Consider the following 19,769-nt stretch of genomic DNA (forward strand, 5'->3'; position numbering starts at 1 on the left):
CTGCAGCGCATGTTCAAGCAGCCACTTCTAATGAAACGTCTATGTAGATGCGCATATATGTTGGTTTCAAGCTTCTGCGTTCAAAACTCTCATTCACATGTTGCTACGGACATTTTTAGGACACTTAAGGTACCTACACACTGATCGCGTCGACTTGCTTTCAAGCGGCCAATATCAATGAACGGTCTATGTAGACGCGTCACCCTGAATTCCACGTTCAGACCTACGCAGGGTTTTATGGCAGGTTGTAGGCTCTACATACAAAACGGATGTTCACTGTTCACTTGAAGTTGAACCAGTTGAACTTCTTGGCCGCTAAATTATGAAAAGACTAAACTATTACCAATGAGGGACCCAGATTAAGCAGTGACATGTAGGTACTATTCCTTTTAAAACACGAAATTGATTGATTGATTGATTGATTTATTGATTGATTTCAAGCATTGTAGTCAAGTAATTAAGATTGTACACAGGTTTATCAAACTCATTACAGAAATGATTAAATGCATAGATTAAAAAAACAGAAAATAAAACAAACAAAAAAGATGTAAAAGACTTAAACGTAGTGATCATAGAAGTAGAGCTTGATTTATTGCTTGAAAAGGAATGGGAAGAAGTGAGCTCATATAATCCCACCCCTACTGAGTTAAATTATTTTATAGTTTTACATAGTTTTTGTAATCCGGTTCTGATCTGCTAGATTCTATTCAAGTAACAAAATCCAGTGCCTAGTAATGAATATGATGATTATCTTCAGAAAACATTAATTCATGATTTCAGTAAACAGTAACGGTAACCATTATATAATAATCATTGAATATCATTAGAACACATTATCACATTAAACCAGTGCTTAAAGTTGTAAACATGATCCAATAATAGAAATTAATAATTGCAGTTTGTTCCCGGCTAGAATTCTATGCCACCAAGTCTTTCATATATCAGAATAAAGCTGTGAAAGAAAAAGCCTGGAGCAAAGATTTACAAGATTTGGACCACTTTGACATTTCACACCAAGTCTCTTCCAACTGTAGGTAGTAGACATGTGGTAGTAACAGTAGAAAAAGAAATAAGATGAAAAATCCCCTCCCTGCATTTTCAGTGTCAACATTGTACGCTAAACGCGCATTCAAGACAGCGCTAAACATGCTTTCTTCAACGCGCATCACATACCCGGTGTGAAGGTAGCATTCAGAAGATATATCTCATATAAACAGACTAGTCTAAACTAAGCACTGTGATCTCATTATGTACAGCTAAACTGCACGGCAATAATTGCTTTGCTGTGCGACATCCATTTTCTTTAATGGGGGCTTTTGCTTGCTGATTAGAAGCCAATGGGCTGATGAAGCAGGCATCCTATGACTGTTCATTTTGAGGTTATTTATAGGTCTGTGCTGGGCAGGAAATGAAATCAATTCGTCTCATAAAACAACAAATCTACCTGTCGTGGTCAGTGGTTACAGAGAGGCAGTCATAGCGACAATTTACAGAAGCCGTGGCTGTAATGGGGAGGTAATGGTCGAGGTGCTCTAGCAGATTCGAACCAATTTAATATTTATTTAATAAATGAAATAGAAAAATTGGTCCTAATAGTTTAGAACAATTTAAAAATATGTTGGAATAGTCTACTGGATTATTGAATAATGTGATCAATAACATTTATGTTATAGGGCTATTTAGAACAATTGAAGACTTATAAATATAGACCATGAGTGAATTATCTTTAACCAAAGTTTTGACATGTTTTTTCCTTATAGCTGTCATTCCATTCACACCATGGAGCACGAGTATTATGAATGTCCAGAGTACATGTCTAATACCCCGGCAGAGGTGGATAGGGCCGAAGACTATGAGTATGAGGTAGGATTCACTTTTACTATCGTGTTCACTTTTGCTCCTAATGTATTTTTTTTTTAATCTTTGAGTCTCGTTCTCGTAAAATAACTGACTGAAACCAGTTAACACAAAGGTTACTTTGACTATGCTAACACCCAACCTTGTTAGCTGCTTTTAAAAGAAAAAGACAGATTTTTTGACAGAGAGCAATGTTCCTCTCAAAAATCATTTTGACATCAGTAAGCATCACCAGAATGAATCCATTTATATGGTGCTTTTTGAAAAGAATTAGCGCTGTTTTGTGCGCCTTATGGTGCAGAAATTTTATCCCCCCCCCACCTTGTTTGTAGTTTGGTCTTTTACAGCATTACTTTTACTAATAATTACAGACTTCCTCTCAAAACATGAAAGCAGAAAAAGACTGTAGCCCCCACTATCAGAACTGAAATTCCTTCTTGGATTCAGTCTACAAATATCAAATCAAATCAAATCAAAGCCCCACATGCTTAGCGGTACCTCCATTGTAGCAGGTGGATCATGCGCATCTCCTGCTGCACCTCCAGGCCCTGTCAGGTGACAGTGATGGGTGATTTTTGCTACTGCCAGTGATCCTGCCTGGTTTAATAAGCACTTCCTGGTTCAGTGAACTGCATTGTGGTTATTAGGATCTCTGTGATGCCAGCTGTGTTCTTCTATCTTACAGCACCTACCAAATGAAAGGGCCTCCTGGGGTTGGGGTGGTGGTGGGGGCTCGTAATAGCTGTTGTATCCCAACAAGGTCAGCGGTACAACAGGAAAACACACCTGCCAGACAGTTCACACGCCAAATTGCTTCACTTTCCATGTCCATCCATGTGTATCTAACTGAAACAAGAATGGGTTTCCTCTTGGTTGAAACTGAATGGAGCTGCCATTCCCAAGAACATTATCTCTGATTGACAGTTTGAGCTTCACTTCAAACGGATCGTCCACATGGAGAGGCCTGTTGTTACACTCCAACTGTTCCTCCAAACACCCATACCCAGCTGTAATATAGCACAAAGGGTCAGAAAAATGGGAAAAGCTTGACATTTCCTGCAGTACAATACATCGTAATTAGATTTACACTCCAAATGAATTTCCCTCTTGAGTTTGCCATGAAGAATTTTGAAGTTTGGGCTTTCATTTAGTCTACATCGTCTATGTTGTGTCTCCAGGTCCCTGGAGGAGTGGTTTGTCCTGCCACCCCCGTATAAAGTAGTTCATCCCACTATCTGTGCTCGTCCAAAACCTGAGCAATCAAGCCCCATGCCCTCTCCACCCTCACTGAATCCTTGTAAAATACAGGTTTTGGGTCATACATGATGTTTTTATACTAATCAAACTTTTGTCCGCCATCGGATGAATGGACACCAATTTTATCTGGGGTGTTAATGTGTGTTATCCCGTTGGCACGTCACCTTAAATATAAACTAAAATTGTTTCATTAAGTTTTTATATGGAAACCCGGACTTGTTTCCGGTTCTCCAGCTTTTTTCTGCAACATTGATGCATCAACGGACTAAGAATAGAACTCATGCATAAAGCTTGCGTTGCAGTGCAGAGAGATGGAAGTCAGAAGCAGACGTGACGGAGGTGATTTTTTGGTGTCAACGAAGACGATTGGCAAACGGGACCATTTGGAACCAGCTTTAACTTACCCTTATGTGTTTGCTACGTGTATGCACATGGGAAAAAAAAGCAAAACATTCTAGCTCTACAGGCTCTCATAGCGATCTGTGCCTGCCCCGTTCAGGTTTGCCCATTTTTTACCCGCCCTCATCCACCCATAAAAGCGGTTGTGACTAAGGAGTAATGTGTTAAGTTTGGGTTGGTTCACTTAAAATGTGAAATGTACTGAAATGTAAAACGAAAATGAATTTTTTTCCTTCAGCAAATGATCAAATGGGCGCTGCGATCAGCCGAAAGGCCACCGCGCCATCTAACGAGGAAACAATGAGCCGGAGACCATTACACTTAACAGTAATTACTGTAGAAACACGAGTTACCATTCGAGCGCGTGGCAGACAGAAGCACTTTTCCAGATGTTTTACATCCCCCCCTGCCGCCGTCTGCATTTTCATTTTTTATTAAAAGCTTTACAACAAAGATCAATTCCAACTCCGCACAGGATTGTGTCACTCCTCACTTATCAAGCTGGAAATAGGGATTTATTGAAAGCAAGCGGGGTACACAGTTTGCACCGATATGAAGCCGTTTAGCCGCACAGCTTGGTTGCAGCGGTGTGTGGCGTTAAAATTTAACTCCTCAGCCTTTAAAGGTCACAGTCGTTTACTCAGGTTTGGGGGATTAAATGCCACTAAAATGAATTTCTTCAGATGTTAATCTTTGCTGTTGAGCTTGACAAAAAAAAATGGATGGGTGTGGGCTTTAAATCTACAGCCTCCCCCCTCCTAACGGTTCCTCTTTTATTACCTGAATCCACCTCTTCATGGCAGAGATTTAATCCATTTTTTTCTTTGATGAGGAGTTTTTGGGTGTGTAAGGTTAATAAAGATGAACCGCCGTTATCTTTGCTGTGTAAAAAAACACAGCCTCCTAAAATTGACTAAATTCTGAAAAAAAAAAAAAGAGCCTACTCAGCATTTTCTCGATGCTCAACTCAGTTTGATGCTTACGGGTTTTCAGCTCAGCGCTGCACAGAGATCTTGGAGATAAACATCACAAATGTTAACCGGTTCACTACAAATTGTGCAAACTTTACAGCACCCTGAATAAAAGCAAGGTTTGCCAACCGGATTGGAGGTGCTTAATGGGCAAAATGATATGAGCAATGCATAATAGGCGTTTGCCAGTGATAAATATGGATTAAGGGTATCGCTGGCAATGTAAAAAAATAAAAATAACACAAGAGGATATTTAAAAATTTTAGCAACCTGTGCGTAACAGATGCCAGAATATCTTCAAGGGCTATAGTCTGTTTCATTTTTTTTTTTTTGCTGGAAGCTCTCCAATTAAATTAAATTTAATTCAATTTTATTTGTATACCCCAAAATCACAACAACAGTCGTCTTGATGGGCTTTGTGCGGATGGATGTAGGGTAAGACATAAAATACATACAATTCAATAGAAAAATTCTAAACTGAACTAACTAAACTGATCTGCCCTTTAGACCTTCCTACACTGTTTTTGTACTCTACTTTTTTTTTAAACTGTTGCTTTCTAGGACATAGTTTCTGCAGAGCGGCAATAGTTTAAAGTTTACTCTGTTTACACTCTTTCCAGCTAAAACTCAAAGGAGGTCTTAAAAACAGAGACGGGTCCAGTTGTGCTGTAGAGGGTGTTTTATAAAGGACAACTACAGTTCTTCAGAATGCTGAAGAAGAACTTAGATTGGCTGAAGAATCCAATTTTAATGAGTAGGGATATTAGGAGTGCGAGGAAAGGTTTATTTGCGTCGCTGTGAACAAACTTACAAAAACGTACACAAACTTTCCCAGTATTTGGGTCCTGAAGTGTGCCCTTTAGTAATGTTTCAGTGCTCGTTTTAAGAGATGTTTTGTATTGCAGGAGGTGGAGCTGTGCAGGCAGAACAGCCAGGAAAAGCTTGGTCTGACGCTGTGCTACCGGACCGACAATGAGGAGGACACCGGCATCTACGTCAGCCAGGTGCAGAGACGCTAATATGGCTCTGGTCATTGTTTTATCTCTTTAGAACACACAGCACAAAAAGACAATAAAGCCTAAAGAAAATTGTCAAACTATGAGTCCTAAAAAACGACAAAGGTCTGTTCATTGGATCCTAAAGATGATGATGATGATGATCAGGATGTGAAATCTCATTACTAAAGTGGAAAGCTGAAGTGAGATGGGCTCAATGGAGAGAAAAGAAGACTTGGTAAACTTTTACAAAACGGTTCCTTTGTTAATGTTAGTTAATGCATAATTAAGCATTAATTAACTATTAAATAAAGAGACACCTTTATGCATTACTTTACACTATTAAGTGCATTACTTAAGAATTAAGAAACAGTTAACTAATGCTTATTATTCAACATTACTAGGGCACTACAAAACACGTATAATACAAAATCACTTAGTATGAATGTATATATATGCATTATGTTATTTAATAGATTTATAAAGCATTAATAATGTCTAAAGTCATTATTTACTCTGTTTTTTGTTTAAAGTTAGAAAACAATAGTAAGGTTTTACCTAATGTTTTCAGCTAGACCTAACCCATAGTAATTTCTGAAAAAGTGTTACTTAAGCATTACTTAACCTTTAATAACAATTATGAAATGATTGGAGACTTAATTCAAATGCAAAGTAAAAGCGGCTATTACCACTTTATTTATTGTTAATTATTACTCAATTATGGATCAACAAATGGACTTTTTGTAAAGTGTTGCGGAAAAAAATCAATTCAGAATGATATCCCCACAGAGGAAGTGAGGTTTGAAATGCCTTTTTCCGTCCTTCCCTTCCCATTCTTGCTCCTTCACCGTGTTCTAATTGAAGGTTTTTTAATCAGTTACAACCTCCGCTCCTATGTGGAATAGCTCATTTCTCCGCCCGTCTGAATACCAAACACACAAGTCAAAAAGAAAGCAGCATAATGGACGTTTGGGTTTATTCAAATCGCGATTGCTTCAAAACTGGAGACTTCCTCTCTGATAATTGCCGTTAGGAACAAATTGAACTATGCGAGACAAACGCATTTAGAATTTCTGAGGAACAACAAGGTTTCCGTTGACGACAGGTGCAGTTTCAATCCCATTTTGAACACAAAAGCAGTGCTGTGAAAAGTATAAACTGTGTTGAGGATTAGCTCAGCCACACAAAGAAATGCATCAGGGGGACAATTGAGCAGCTTACTGTATTAACCAAAAGAAGTCGCAGAAACTGCCAGTTACTCCTCCAGTTTTTCCACCTGTTCCTCTTGAAGCTTACAAAAGCAGGGAAACCACCAGCACTGGCAGAGACTCCCACCAACACTTCTATTTTTGCACGTTAGATAAAAGCACAAAATGCTAATATTCTTCATTAAAATGCATGTGTGGATACCATCGGGGCGACTTTTTTCCCCCCTCCGTTTTACTCTGTTTCCACGTGGTGCCACCTTTCTTGATCTTCAAAGCTCAAACAACAAAGTTTTAGGAAATGATCGTGCTGTGTTGTTGTTCAGCATTCGTGCGTTTCCACTGGGAAGAAAGAGTTTCTGGAAGACAGAACTCAATGGTTTCATCCAGCTAAAATAGAATCGTCTCTGAGTTGCTAGAAGTTGTTTCATGTTTTGATTTATTCCTTTTTACCTGAACACAAGCTCCTTGTGCAAAGATGGGTTGGGTGGCTCTTAGTAAATGAAATCTAGGAAGAACTTCCACATTGAGGTGGCCTTTTTTTCATTTCTTTATCCAACTTCGATCATCTTTCGATCTATTGAAAATTGTTCCCAGTGGTCTTTTAATTCTGATTTTTAACCAAAACATTTTACAAAAAACTTGTCGTTTTCTAGGACATTCTGCAGAGCGGCAGTAGTAAATTCACCTCTGAGCTGTGGACGGGGCTTAATCGCTAACTCTCACAGCTGATTTCTGTGCTTTTTCCATTGCAGGTGGAGCCAAACGGCATAGCAGCAAAAGACGGACGCATCAAGGAAGGAGATCGTATTCTGCAGGTATAAATCTTGATCGTTAGTCCCTGTGGGTGACTTGATGTCGAGCCGCATAGAAAGAAAATGTGTTACTTACATCATTTCAACTTTTATCTTTCGATTCTGAAGTAAGTTTTATTTTGAAAAACTTGTGCATTCTCTCTTCCACATCCATCTGGGATTCACTCTTGATTTATGTTTAGTCGTTCGCCTTGGTCATGTGTCTTTAAGACATCTGCCACCTGCTAAATAAAAAGGCCCATGCTAGCAAAGTTATTAAAAGACAATTGTTTTTTTTAGAAATTTACTTTTTGATTTTTTGCAAGCACTGGCACTCCAAGCCCATTCTGCATGATGTGCGCAAACAAACTCTAATGTTACATTTAGGCAGCTAATAAAGTTTACTAGTTGTTATTTAAAAATACCAGTATGGGGCGGCCATGTTTCAAAGGTAGAGTGGTCGACCTTTAATAAGAAGATTGCAGGTTCGGTTCGCAGATTCGGTTCCCACCTTACCCGCCTATGTATCGAACTGTTCTTGGTCAAAAGACTGAACCCCACATTGCTTCTGGTGGTCAGAGGATGGCGCCAGGGGAGCTGCCATCACTGTGTTGCGTCCATTTTTTAGCTTCCGCTTTGACAAGGTAAACTAGATCAAAAGATCATCGGAGTGGGTCTTTAAAGGAATCTTTCTATTAAAACAAAAGTGTGCAATTGTATGCACACGCAAACAAATATATATATTTCAAATCTACCTAACTATAGATTTTCCCTTAACTTTTCCCTTAAAAGTTAAAGAAGAGTAGAAACTAAAATAATTGAGGTCATCTTCAGCCTCATATAAGCCAGTCCTTGATTGTCCAACATTAAACTGGTCTGTTGGTTGGGGACCAGTGCTCGTATCTGTAGAAACAAGAGTTGCATGAAGATAAAGCAATTTAAACTTTTAATATTTCTAGTTTTACAAATCATTAATAAAAAATATACATTTATTGTTTTTGTTATGTTTATAATCTACCATACTTCAACCTTGGCGTTAAAATTTTAAAATCAACCTAATAAAAATGGTTTTCCTATTGGTAATGAATAGATAAAAACAGGTCCGTTAAGCCTCTGCAAGACTCTCTTTTTTTGGAAACACTATTTGCGCTTTTGGTGTCCCTGGTCTGTGCAAGGATATGCATATTTAATAATCTCATTTTATCTGGGAAATTAAAGTGCTTAGTCGCTGTTCTACAAGGCACTTCATCTTCTCTAGGAGTACGGTTAGTCACAGTGTGGCCTCGTGTCTGATTATGCAAGATCCCCCTATGGGTTCAGAGACTGTGAATGGCTTTGTTTCTGTTTAATGTTGCACTTTATATGCCTAACCATAGAAGCAATGCCTCCAACAGTGGCAAGAGATAGATTCAGTTTTAGACCAAACTGAAGTGTTGCAATGCAAGGCTCATGAGTAACAATTTTTGGTTAAAATTGACTAAATTATTTCAGTCCCTCTGGATAATGGATTCAAGACAGAGACATTGTCTGTTTTTTGACTAGCTCTTGACCATATATGTGTAACAAATAGAAAAACTCCCCCATTATTTCTTGAAGTGGTCATGATGTGGTTTAAAACTTACTCATTTTTAAAATATATGGCTTAAATATAATATATTTTTTACCTTTTTTTGTTGTTGCTCTTACTGCATCTTTCTTTGTCAAACGTGCAGTTTTGGGTGATGCCTGACCCAATGTATGGGTGATGTCTACTTAGATTTGGAGTATGATCCCAAAAGAACCTGTGGTTGTGTTTTGATGCCTTTTGGTTCACATAAGCTGGGTCGGAACGGTGCAATATTTTGAGCATTTCCACTATAAAATGGACTCATTAAATGGTACCAAAGAGTACCATTATTGGGTCCCTGTTGGTTTTAGGTCCATAGAAAAAGGGAATGGCATGGTTAGGGCAGAGATACTGTCGTCACGCAATAAGATATGTGATAGGCAAAGGTCATTAAAACAAAAAGATGTGCAAAACCTGAACCCATGTTTCATCTCTCAAACAACATTAAATGCTTCGCATACAAAGTACCAAAAACTAAGCGCAACAGAAAATGTTGATAGCTTTGCTTTTGTTGTTGTCACACTACTATGACGCAAAGTTATCGGTCTACACCCCGCATGCACCACGACGGTCCAACTTTGAGTGGAAACGTTCACCTGAATTGCCTGGACCATTCTAAACCTTATCACCGGTTAGTGGAAACACGGCTTTATTATTCAATTGGGCTTTTACAACATGGAAGTACCAAATGTTGCAGTTCCTCAAATGACCAGTAGAGGCAGTTTGCAAAATAAGAACAATTCTCTGTTAAATCCAAGAAAAGACTGATTTTATACAGATAATGATGTTAAATTTTTTCTATTTTTGCATAGTTACCTTAATGTTTGTTCGTGTGGCATCAAACCGTTTTTTTTTTGTTGTTGTTTTTTACGTGTTACAAACAATATTGGGAGTTACAGGTATTGTGAAAATGCTGACATTCCTATTGTGTAACATGTTAAAAACAAGGTCTAGAGTTTAAGGTAAAGAGGACAACTGTTTTGCCCTGAGTTGGGTGTTTTGGGGAATTTGCTGATGCGGTTAACTTGTAGCGATGTCGGACTGTGTTTTCTTTCTTTTTTTTTCGGTATTATTATCAAGGTTGGGAGTTAGCGTAATCACAGTAATGTTTGTTTTAGCAGTATAAGCCTGTTGTTTATTTTTTATATGTTGCAAGGTTGGGAGTTACAGTTACTGTGAATATGCTAATGATTCTAGCATGGCTAACGTGTAGCGTGTTAAAAACAAGTTCTAGACTTATTGAGAATATAGCAAATGCTTTGTCCTGAACATGGTGTTTTGGGGGAATTTGCCAATGTGGCTATGTGTAGCATGTTGCACTGTGCTTTTTTATGTTTTATTAACAAAGTTGGGAGTTGGCATTGTCATAGTAACATGTATTTGGCCTGTATCAGTAAAATGTTTTGTCATGGGTTATTCGATCAAAACCAAATTCACTGTAAATTCACTGTACAAACTTTTTTTGTCAACTCTCGGGAGACACTACGAGGCTCCGTATGCTCTGCTGCCAACTCCTCGTCTGGGGTTAAAGTGGAAAACAAGAGTCAGACGCTGATGGACGCCCATAAATAATTGAATAAATTTCGTCCTGACCGCATTTTATGTCGATACAAATATTGCCAAATAAATATCGCGATATATCGCCGAAATGATTTTTTCCGACACCCCTATATAATACCCATTGACAACAACCCAAAATCATCTTCAGTCAACACTGAAACTCAACGTAAAGTATAACAAAGAATTTGACCCAGTTACATGAACACAATTAAGACAGTCTGACTGACTGGTGGACTCATCTCTAACTCTTTTTGTCTCGCTTAGTGCACCTTATATATGTTAAAAGCTTGAAAATAGACCATTCATTGACGGTGCACCTTATACTTAAACTTACATTAAAATTCAAGTGTACCAAATCTCTTTATTTCTTTTATTCAGTCTCTCAATGCCGTGTTTGTTTCCTACAAATGATTCTGAGGGGGGAGGCATGCTGTACTTCTAACCCTGTTATCTTCGTGTGACAGCCCCATTACTCTAGTGACGAAAAGATGAACGCCTCCTGTCAAAGAACAGTTAATTGTATGTCTGCATGGTGAGGTGAGCGCAATTGACTTTCTTTGCCGGGCTTGCAGCTGGCCCATGTCTCTCCTGTGTATTCACAAAGGGACAAAAGCAGACAACGGCGTAGACATGCAGGGAGATCTAAGGAAAGAAATGTGTGCAGAAAAAAATTGACTAATGGAAAAGGAAGGGGGTGGACGACAGGCGGAGAAATGCGTACAGGATATGAGCAGAGGGGTCTTGCAAAAATATGATCAATGAGTTGTATTGTGGTACAGTCCTTTTCTTTCCTGGTAAGTTAATGGGTGATAACATTACATACACTTTTTGGGGTGTAAGTGGACATAAAACAAGCACTTTCTCAATGGTGCGCACATCTATCTTTGTTTTTGATGTGCAGATAAATGGCTGTGAAGTGCAAGACCGAGAGAAATCTGTCACCTTGTTGTCAAGTGAGGAGGCAAGGAGCATCACGTTGTTGGTGACAAGGCCAGAAATCCAGGTAAACACAGGCACACACACCTATGCAGTCCTTCTGCCCTGTCTTGACAGCTGGTGTCATGTCAAATATAAAGAAATGCCCACTAAGTGGTTTCCCCTTTTTCATACCCTTATCATTCTTGTCAGTGTAAATCCTTGGAGTCCCTTTTCACACACACAAACTACCACTCCTATATGTAGAAATAAAGAAAGTAGGGTGTCTGACAAGAACTTGTGATTACAGCTGGAAGAGGAAGCCGAATGGTTGGATGACGAGCAGCAGGAGCTTGTTGAGGAGCTGAAGATGGAGATCCTGGAAGAAAAAAAGAGGCAAAGGGAACTTGGCTTTGACAGTGGAGAACAAGTGAGGAATGTACACAAAGCATAACCTGACGAAATGAAATATATTCAAGGGGAATAACTATTGACTAAATCAATTAATCGATTTCTTTTTCAACAATCCAACTAGATCGATCTGTCTGAAGAAAGTTGTTAATCGAATCGACCAATACCATTAAAAGAATTGTCTCAAAATGATTGTTTGTGTACAAACAATTGTTGATTATCGTTTTATTATAGTTTGATTATCATTGATTATTGCTTGATTATCTGGAAAAAAAATACAGAGAATCTGGAAAACTTCCCCTGCACTGTTCAGTACCGAGGTATTATCTCTGAGTGATACTGGTTTAATTTTTGGCCAAAGATGTCTGAGATCAGCAACCAGATTAAGATATGAATGCAATCATTGTTAAAATGAATCTTAACACCCTAAAATTACGCCACCACAATTTACCAAGTATCCACAACAGAACCTTTTGAAAAAAGGAAACATTTGGATGTGAGCTTAATTTTACATTCAGTAGGCAAATATACCTAAAGAAAAGCCTAGCTATTGATCAACATTACTAACACAACTGTTTCCTGTGCATATTCCAGCATCTTGAGGAGGAGACGACAACAGATACAGCTACCTGTTCCTCCAACAATCAAGACAGTGGGTTTGGGCGCAGTACAGACAGTCCTGAGCACCAGCCCCTTCTCGTCAGACTTCACAGAAGGAACACACCACATTGTCTTAGGGATCAATGGCGATCAGAGTATCCACGCATAAGGCGAGGGCTTGTTGTGCCACAGGAAACACATGGTACAAGAACCCTGCCCTTAGACCAAAGCCACGAAAGGGTAGTAAATATTCGCAATAGTGGAGGTGGTGTCCTTGGTTTAGAGAACTGCTTTCAGCAGTTGTTGGAGCTCAAATGTCAAATTCGGAATGGGGGTGAATGTGGCGTGTACTCCATTAGACACAGTATAGAATGCAGTCTTACTGAGCAAAGTGGGCGGGAGGGAGACGGCGAAGATGATGGAAAAGAAGATGGAGGGGTGGAGCAGGAGTTAAGGATGTTAAATGAAGAGCTGCGTAGCATTGAGTTAGAATGCCAGAGCATCATGAAAGCCCACCAACTTCGTCAATCCTGCCAGGTGGAGCACTCCCAGACGGCACCTTGTTCACCGGGACGGAGCCCCAAAGAAGTACACAAGCGGTATGGCAGATTGGCCGACATCCACGAACATCCAGAACGGTTGGACAGTGATAAGCTCCGCGAAAAGGATAGTTCTAGTGCCTACAACACAGCAGAGAGTGCACGATCAACACCACTGGGTATGGAGAGATCTCCTGATCACTCTCTGCAGAGACAAATCAGGATCACCAACCAGAAAAACCTTAATTTAGCCTCCGCCACCCCCAGTGCTCCCATTCCAATTTTTAAGCCCCAAGGAGAGGCAAGAAGTCTCAGACCTGCAGATCCAGGTCCAGTTATCTCAAGCAGCCCAGATCAGACCAATCCCTCCAGATCTGAGTCAGACCCAGCCCTACCAGCAGATGATGAAAGGTGTGAGAGAAAGGGGAGGACAAGAGACTCAAGGAGAGGGATTCCCTATGGCAGTGCATACCACACTGCCACATATCATGGCCAAGGAGGAACCAAACAACTCCAGGTATGTTATCAAAGAAAACCAAAACATGCACTCAAAGCTATTGTACCTAAAAAAGACATTTTTGATCAAAAACTCTGTGCTAAAAAAATATACTTTGTTGCAGAGCTACATGCAACTCCTACAACAGCACTCAACCCTAGAATATTCTCAGAGCCAGTTGAGTCTCTTGAGTCTCTGTCGAGATCCTGCACTCCGAAGTGGACGTGCTGGAGAACCGCGTCTGGAATGGAAAGTAAAAGTTCGTGCTGACGGGACACGCTATGTTGCACGCAGGCCCGCTCGTGACCGTATACTGCGAGAGCGGGCACTTAGGATCAGGGAGGAGAGGAGCGGAGGCATGACCACTGACGACGATGCCATGAGTGAAATGAAGATGGGTCGCTATTGGAGCAAAGAGGAGAGAAAGCAGCACTTGGCACGAGCCAGGGAGCAAAGGAAGAGGAGAGAGTTCATGCAGAAAAGCCGCCTTGATTGTCTGAAAGAGGGACCAACAAGCGGAGCCGAGGGCCGGAAGGAGATCAATATCTTAGAGCTCAGTCACAGGAAAATGATGAAGAAGCGAAACAAGAAGATCCTGGACAATTGGATGACCATCCAAGAACTGATGAGTCATGGTGCAAGAGTTCAAGAAGGTTCTAAAGTGCATAATGCCTTTCTATCTGTCACTACTGTTTAACAGACACCTTTAAATGATGCATAATTGTTAATAAACTCTTTTTCTATCTTGTGGTCTGAATTTCAGAAACCACAGCCTGCTTTTTGAAAAGTGTTTCTGGAATTTAAAATTATGTAATGATGGTGTGGGGTTCTGTAGCATAGATAAAACGTCCTTAGGCTGAGCATTGAAAAGCAATGAACTTGTTAGCTTCGTTTCCATTGAGTGATACGGTACAGTTTACAGAGGTCCAGTCAATTCAGGTGAGTGTTTCCACAATGGATGTCATTGTTTTCTTTTGGTACTTCGTATATACAAGTCATTTAATGTTGTTTGAGAGGACATTGAAGGCAGTGAAGAGGAATACAACGTTGGTGCATTGTTTTGTCGTAACCTTCCTCCAATCTACGGATTTTATCGTGTGACGACAGTAACTCCCCCCAAACCGTTCCGTTCCATTTTTCTATGGACCTACAAGTAATGGGGGCCCAAAAATGGCCCCATTCAGTCTGACTTAATGGGTACATATCATAATGGAAACGCTCAAAATACTGTACTGTACTGTACCATACCACTCAGTGGAAACAAGGCTTCTACGTACCACATCAAAGCCATTCTAAGCATTACTTAAATGTTTTATACACTGGCTTTTGTTGGTATTGAATTCATATCTAGTAGCATGTTAGTTCAAACTGAATGAAAAAAAATCGGAGGAATCAGAAAGTAAGTTGCTGTAAGCTTTGTACTCTGTCTCTACTTTCGTCATTCACCAAGAGCTTATGAAGCAGTTCCACTTGCCTCGTTCAAGGTGGCATTTTTTGTACAAGAAAATAATATTTTTCACAATTTGTATTCTCTGCAACGTTTTGTAAGGACTTTTTCACACTGAATGTCAATGTACTGTAAGCATTTTATTATAATTTATTATTTATATTTGTATCACCAAATTGTCATTGTTAAGGTAGACTATGTGATTGTACTTTATACCATACTTTTACCAGACAGAACAGAAATGAAAATTCTTTTTGGAAGAGATGGAAAAAAAAGTGTGCTCTTTCAATTTCTGTAATCTTTTTATTTTCTATTTTTTTTGACAGTTGAAATCATCTGAATTATGTATAGTACTTATTGAAAAGCACTGAAAATGACAATGTCCCAACTTTAAGGCTAATATCAGTGTTTATTTAAGGAAATACTGTATTTGTCACATCTTTACCTCAACTTGCAGTCAAAGCTCTTGTCAAGATTTTAAAACTTGGTACTAGGAGATGGTTAATCTCTAGTGGTTTATAAATTGATTTCTGAATTATGTTTAAAAATTTGTTTGCAAAATTCTAATTTATAATACTAGTTATTCATTCTATACTGTATGTTATGTCTTTCTGATTTATATTAAGGTAGGAAAACCTTGATATGGCAGCAATATTCAATGAATTTTAAAAACTGTATCATTCAAAACTGCTGCTCTTATTGTCAACTTTATTTAAGAGGCCTTGAGTTCAGTATTTGTTGACGGTGATGTTTGTAAGAAAAGGACAATAATAAAGAAAACCACTATAGGTTTTTCTGTCAATGAACACCAACTAGTATTTGTATATATATATTTTTTTGTCTAATTCAGTTTAAATTTAACATGTCTAGTTACACTTTAGTTTTTGGTCAACACATACCACAGAACTTCTACTTAGTTTTTCTATTTGTCAGAATAACTATTCTTGCTTTGTTACCTTTTTTTAAAACATGTTTCTTTGCTAATCCTACATTTTTACAATATTATTTCTTCATCACAAGTTATTCAAGCTATAAACTGGCCAGTCAGACACCTCAAGAAAAGCAGGTGGTGCCCATTAGCCCCACCTACGTTTGAAACGTTTGATTGGCAGATTCTCCCGAGTGTGCTTTCCAGTGGAAGGGGTGTGGACGTCCAACCAGCTAACTTCTGATCGCCTTAGAAACGTTCAGTCACACTGATTCAGACCAATCACTGCTGACTAACATCATCAGGCCCCAGATGGCGGCGTCCAAATCGCTGAAAAAAATAGCAACTGAATTGAATTCAAGCAATGTTGGCTAAAAAGTACTTTTAAAGAGTAATTGATTACTTTACCTTAGTTACTTTATAAAATTGTAATTAAAATATTTTACTCATTGTCCAATTTAAAAAGTAATTCACTACTTTTTACTTTTTTCCACTCATACAAATTCTCAAAGGAATAAAGCTAGCACAAACAAGATATGCTTGTAAAATCCACAAAATAAAAAAAACATAGAGGCTATACAAGGACAATCATATTTCATCAATTACACTACAAGAACATGAGAAAGTGTACATTGTATAGTACCCTATATGGTGTGTAGACAGGTTGCTTATTGTAAATGGGGCAGTGGAAAGCAGTTCATCCCTAGAATATAACTTAACGGAATTCTTTTTTTGCCTTTGTGTTCAATAAATTGGAAAATTCTCAGTTGCGATATATTCCCCTACGAATTGTTCATATTTTCACTCTCTTCATCTTACTTTGACCAGTCTCTAACTCTGCATTAACAAGCATGCGGAGTGTTTACACCAATTCCTTTTTTTTATTAGTCACCAGTGGTTTCACTGCACCAAAATGTGTACTAATGAAGGTTTCTGTAGCCCAGTAATTGTAATTTAATTACCACAATTTGAAATATAATTCGTTACGCTACTCCATTACTGACAAAAGTAATTAAATTACAGTAATTTGCTACTTTTAAATCATTATTCCCAACACTGTCTATAGGTGATGTCCCACTCACTCTGCCAAGTCAATAGGCGCAACTGACAACAACACAAGCTTTAATTCCCACAATGCACTGCAGTTGCAGCTTTGGGTAGGCTCATTACAATGTTGTTTAGGTTTTACACAATTAACAGGAAATCGTATCATCCACTAGCATGCATGTACTGGACTTTTAACCCTCAATCAACAAATGTAGGTATACAATGTGGTATTTTCCAAAGGAAAAATAATTTACTATAATTAACCCATCTAAAAAAAAGTAAATAAGTAAAATAGTTTCCTTCATTTACTTACAGCAATAAAACAGTTTAGACATTTCTATAAAACCTCATGACTTACTGTTGATTTATTGGCTTGGACTGGATTTAATATTTACTTGACAGGATTTAATGTAAGCTTCAGAGCCAAAGACACGTAATAACATAAAAGAAGCATCCCTCCTGATACTTTTGTTCTAGATCTGAAAGTACTGGAACCGTTAAATCCAGTCAGCTTCATTTAAAACTGCAGGGTTCATCCCAAATAAATAATAGGAAGATCAAATAGTTGATTAACTGCAATAAATTACTGGGAGCTAAGATAATTGCACCACCTAAAAAAATTCCTTACTTGCCTACCGGCTTCGTGAAACACAGTTATTTACCCCATTGCCAGATTTTATGGAATTCATGCATTCTTATGGGATGACTGATTTACCAGTTGGGGGTGGAATTATGTGTGTGTGTGTGTGTGTAAGGAACGTGCACGCCTGTTTAGCGATAGGAAGCATCAAAGCTAAACTGTACTCGCATTTCAAAGCATTAAGGAGACACCAGTGAAGTCTTCTCATCTTTGTCAGGCTGCTGCGTCTGTCCACAGCTCACTGAACTGAGGAATTAATGAGACCCTTCAGACTGGCATCACTATCACCAGGGCCTTTATGCATAATTCCAGATCAGGAAGCAATGCACCCACTTTTTTTTTTTTAAGCCAATCCACTCCTTCATTTCCTATCCAGTGTGGGGTATTTGAATAACAGAAGCTGAGAAATAAATTGGTACAATCAGCTTAACATTATGAATGATTAATCCCAGGGTGGAAAGCTAAAATAATTGCATGTATTTCTATGTTTGTTGCACACCAGTGATACTGTGTTAGCCAAACGGGGTTTCTTGAATGGTTTAAGCACAATGAGTTGATCAAAGGTACATGATTTAATATTATGGCTCCTAAGGTTTAAGAATATAGAACTTTACCATAACAGTGAGGAAAAAGCTTTCTAAAAAAATATACAAAAACGAGAAAAAAGTCATACCTGTTAAAATTATGAGAGAAAAACTCGTAATTTTAAGACTGAAAAGAAGTGAGAAGTCGTTCTCAATTGACCTGCCTGGATAAATCAAATTTCGAACAATTTTGCGCATTTTCCACATACGAAACTTCAACCTTTCATGATACATGTGTGATATACGTAAAACATACGTGTTTCTTGGGTTCTTCGATGTGTGCAGGTGTTTTGGTGTCTGAACATTGATGTTTTGTCTCCTTGCCATTGAACTACTGGAGGATCAACAGGAACAAGAACAGTAAAAAAAAATATATTGGAACTCCAGAAATATCACAAAGCTGCATCCACACCAAATGCACACCAGGGGCGTCCAGTTTCAATGTTAAGTCAATGTACAGACATGATTAGAGGTCCTGGGATGCGGTTTGGGTGTCTGGTAGCAAGGCAAAAAGTTTGGTGAAGAATCTGAGTTGTGTCAAGCAACCAGTTGAGGACCTTATCAATAAATTGAGTCCAAAACTAACATGGAGGAGGATCTGATCGTTTCAGGCTAAAAACTTTGGACTGTAGTTCCTCCCACACATGGCGGGAGTATCAGGTTTATGAACACTTTTACAGTTAAGCGTCCAGCAACAAATTTGACGCACGTTCAAAGACAGGTGGTTCATGCGAATTTGACGTTTTGTGGTAAAGGCAAAGCATAGCTCCCTGAACACGTTAGTGGAAGACAGAACTTGCTTAAATGTGTGAGCGGTCTCTATTTAAACTTTGTAGAGTGCAAAAAAAAAAGCAATGGAAAAATGGGTTATATTGGTTCAATACATACAAAAATGAAAGTGGTGAAAAAGGATCACATCTATACTTTCTTTGATCCAATTGTGACTTTGAAGCTGTGCAGGGAGATGTGAAAAAAGTGATGTTTTTCTTCCAAGATGCAGGTCTAGACACTAATGAGAAATACAGGATGGGCTGTGCATTGATCTGCAGTGAACAGGACAGTATTGGAAAACTGCTTGTAAGTATGTGAAACTAATTTTCTATTGAAGAGCAAAAGTAAAAGAAGAATAAAGAGAGAACAATATGTTTATTTTAGACTTTAGACTTCTTTTTTTTTAGTTCTTTTTTTTTGTGAATCCGGAGCTGACGGAAAAAAAAAGCAGTTTTAAAAAGATCGTAGTTGTGATGTAGAAAATATGGTGGGCGGAGCCACAACCTTCGTGCTTCGCTCTATTCTAATGCATCCGCTTTTAGATGACCAGATCCACGTACGTCTTTGTTTTCCTCACCTGCGCTGGCTTCTGGCTCAAAACTGTACGGCTGGATAGCTCCAATTATGTTTTCTGTTTTCCATGGGCGGGGTTGCTAACGCTCCCGCCCACAACTCAGAGGTGAATTTCTAGTGAAAGAATGCAGCTCTGCAGAAGCTGTGTCCTAGATGCTGGTTTGTTTCCATTTT

The 19,769-nt window shown here is 38.7% G+C and overlaps 1 protein-coding gene across 1 annotated transcript in view; it reads left to right on the forward strand.

The window, feature by feature from the left end:
- pdzrn4 (PDZ domain containing ring finger 4) overlaps positions 1–15,858 on the forward strand; it is a 45,771-nt gene extending 29,913 nt beyond the window's left edge. Inside the window, exons 3-9 of the mRNA XM_011491039.3 lie at positions 1,761–1,863; positions 5,390–5,488; positions 7,440–7,502; positions 11,546–11,647; positions 11,870–11,989; positions 12,565–13,626; positions 13,730–15,858. Of these exons, the coding sequence (XP_011489341.1) occupies positions 1,761–1,863; positions 5,390–5,488; positions 7,440–7,502; positions 11,546–11,647; positions 11,870–11,989; positions 12,565–13,626; positions 13,730–14,302 (2,122 nt within the window). The 3' untranslated portion in view covers positions 14,303–15,858. The remainder of the gene's footprint in view (positions 1–1,760; positions 1,864–5,389; positions 5,489–7,439; positions 7,503–11,545; positions 11,648–11,869; positions 11,990–12,564; positions 13,627–13,729) is intronic.
- The last annotated feature ends 3,911 nt before the right edge of the window (positions 15,859–19,769 follow it).

The sequence above is a fragment of the Oryzias latipes genome, chromosome 23 (assembly GCF_002234675.1).
Source record: "Oryzias latipes chromosome 23, ASM223467v1".
NCBI lineage: Eukaryota > Metazoa > Chordata > Actinopteri > Beloniformes > Adrianichthyidae > Oryzias > Oryzias latipes.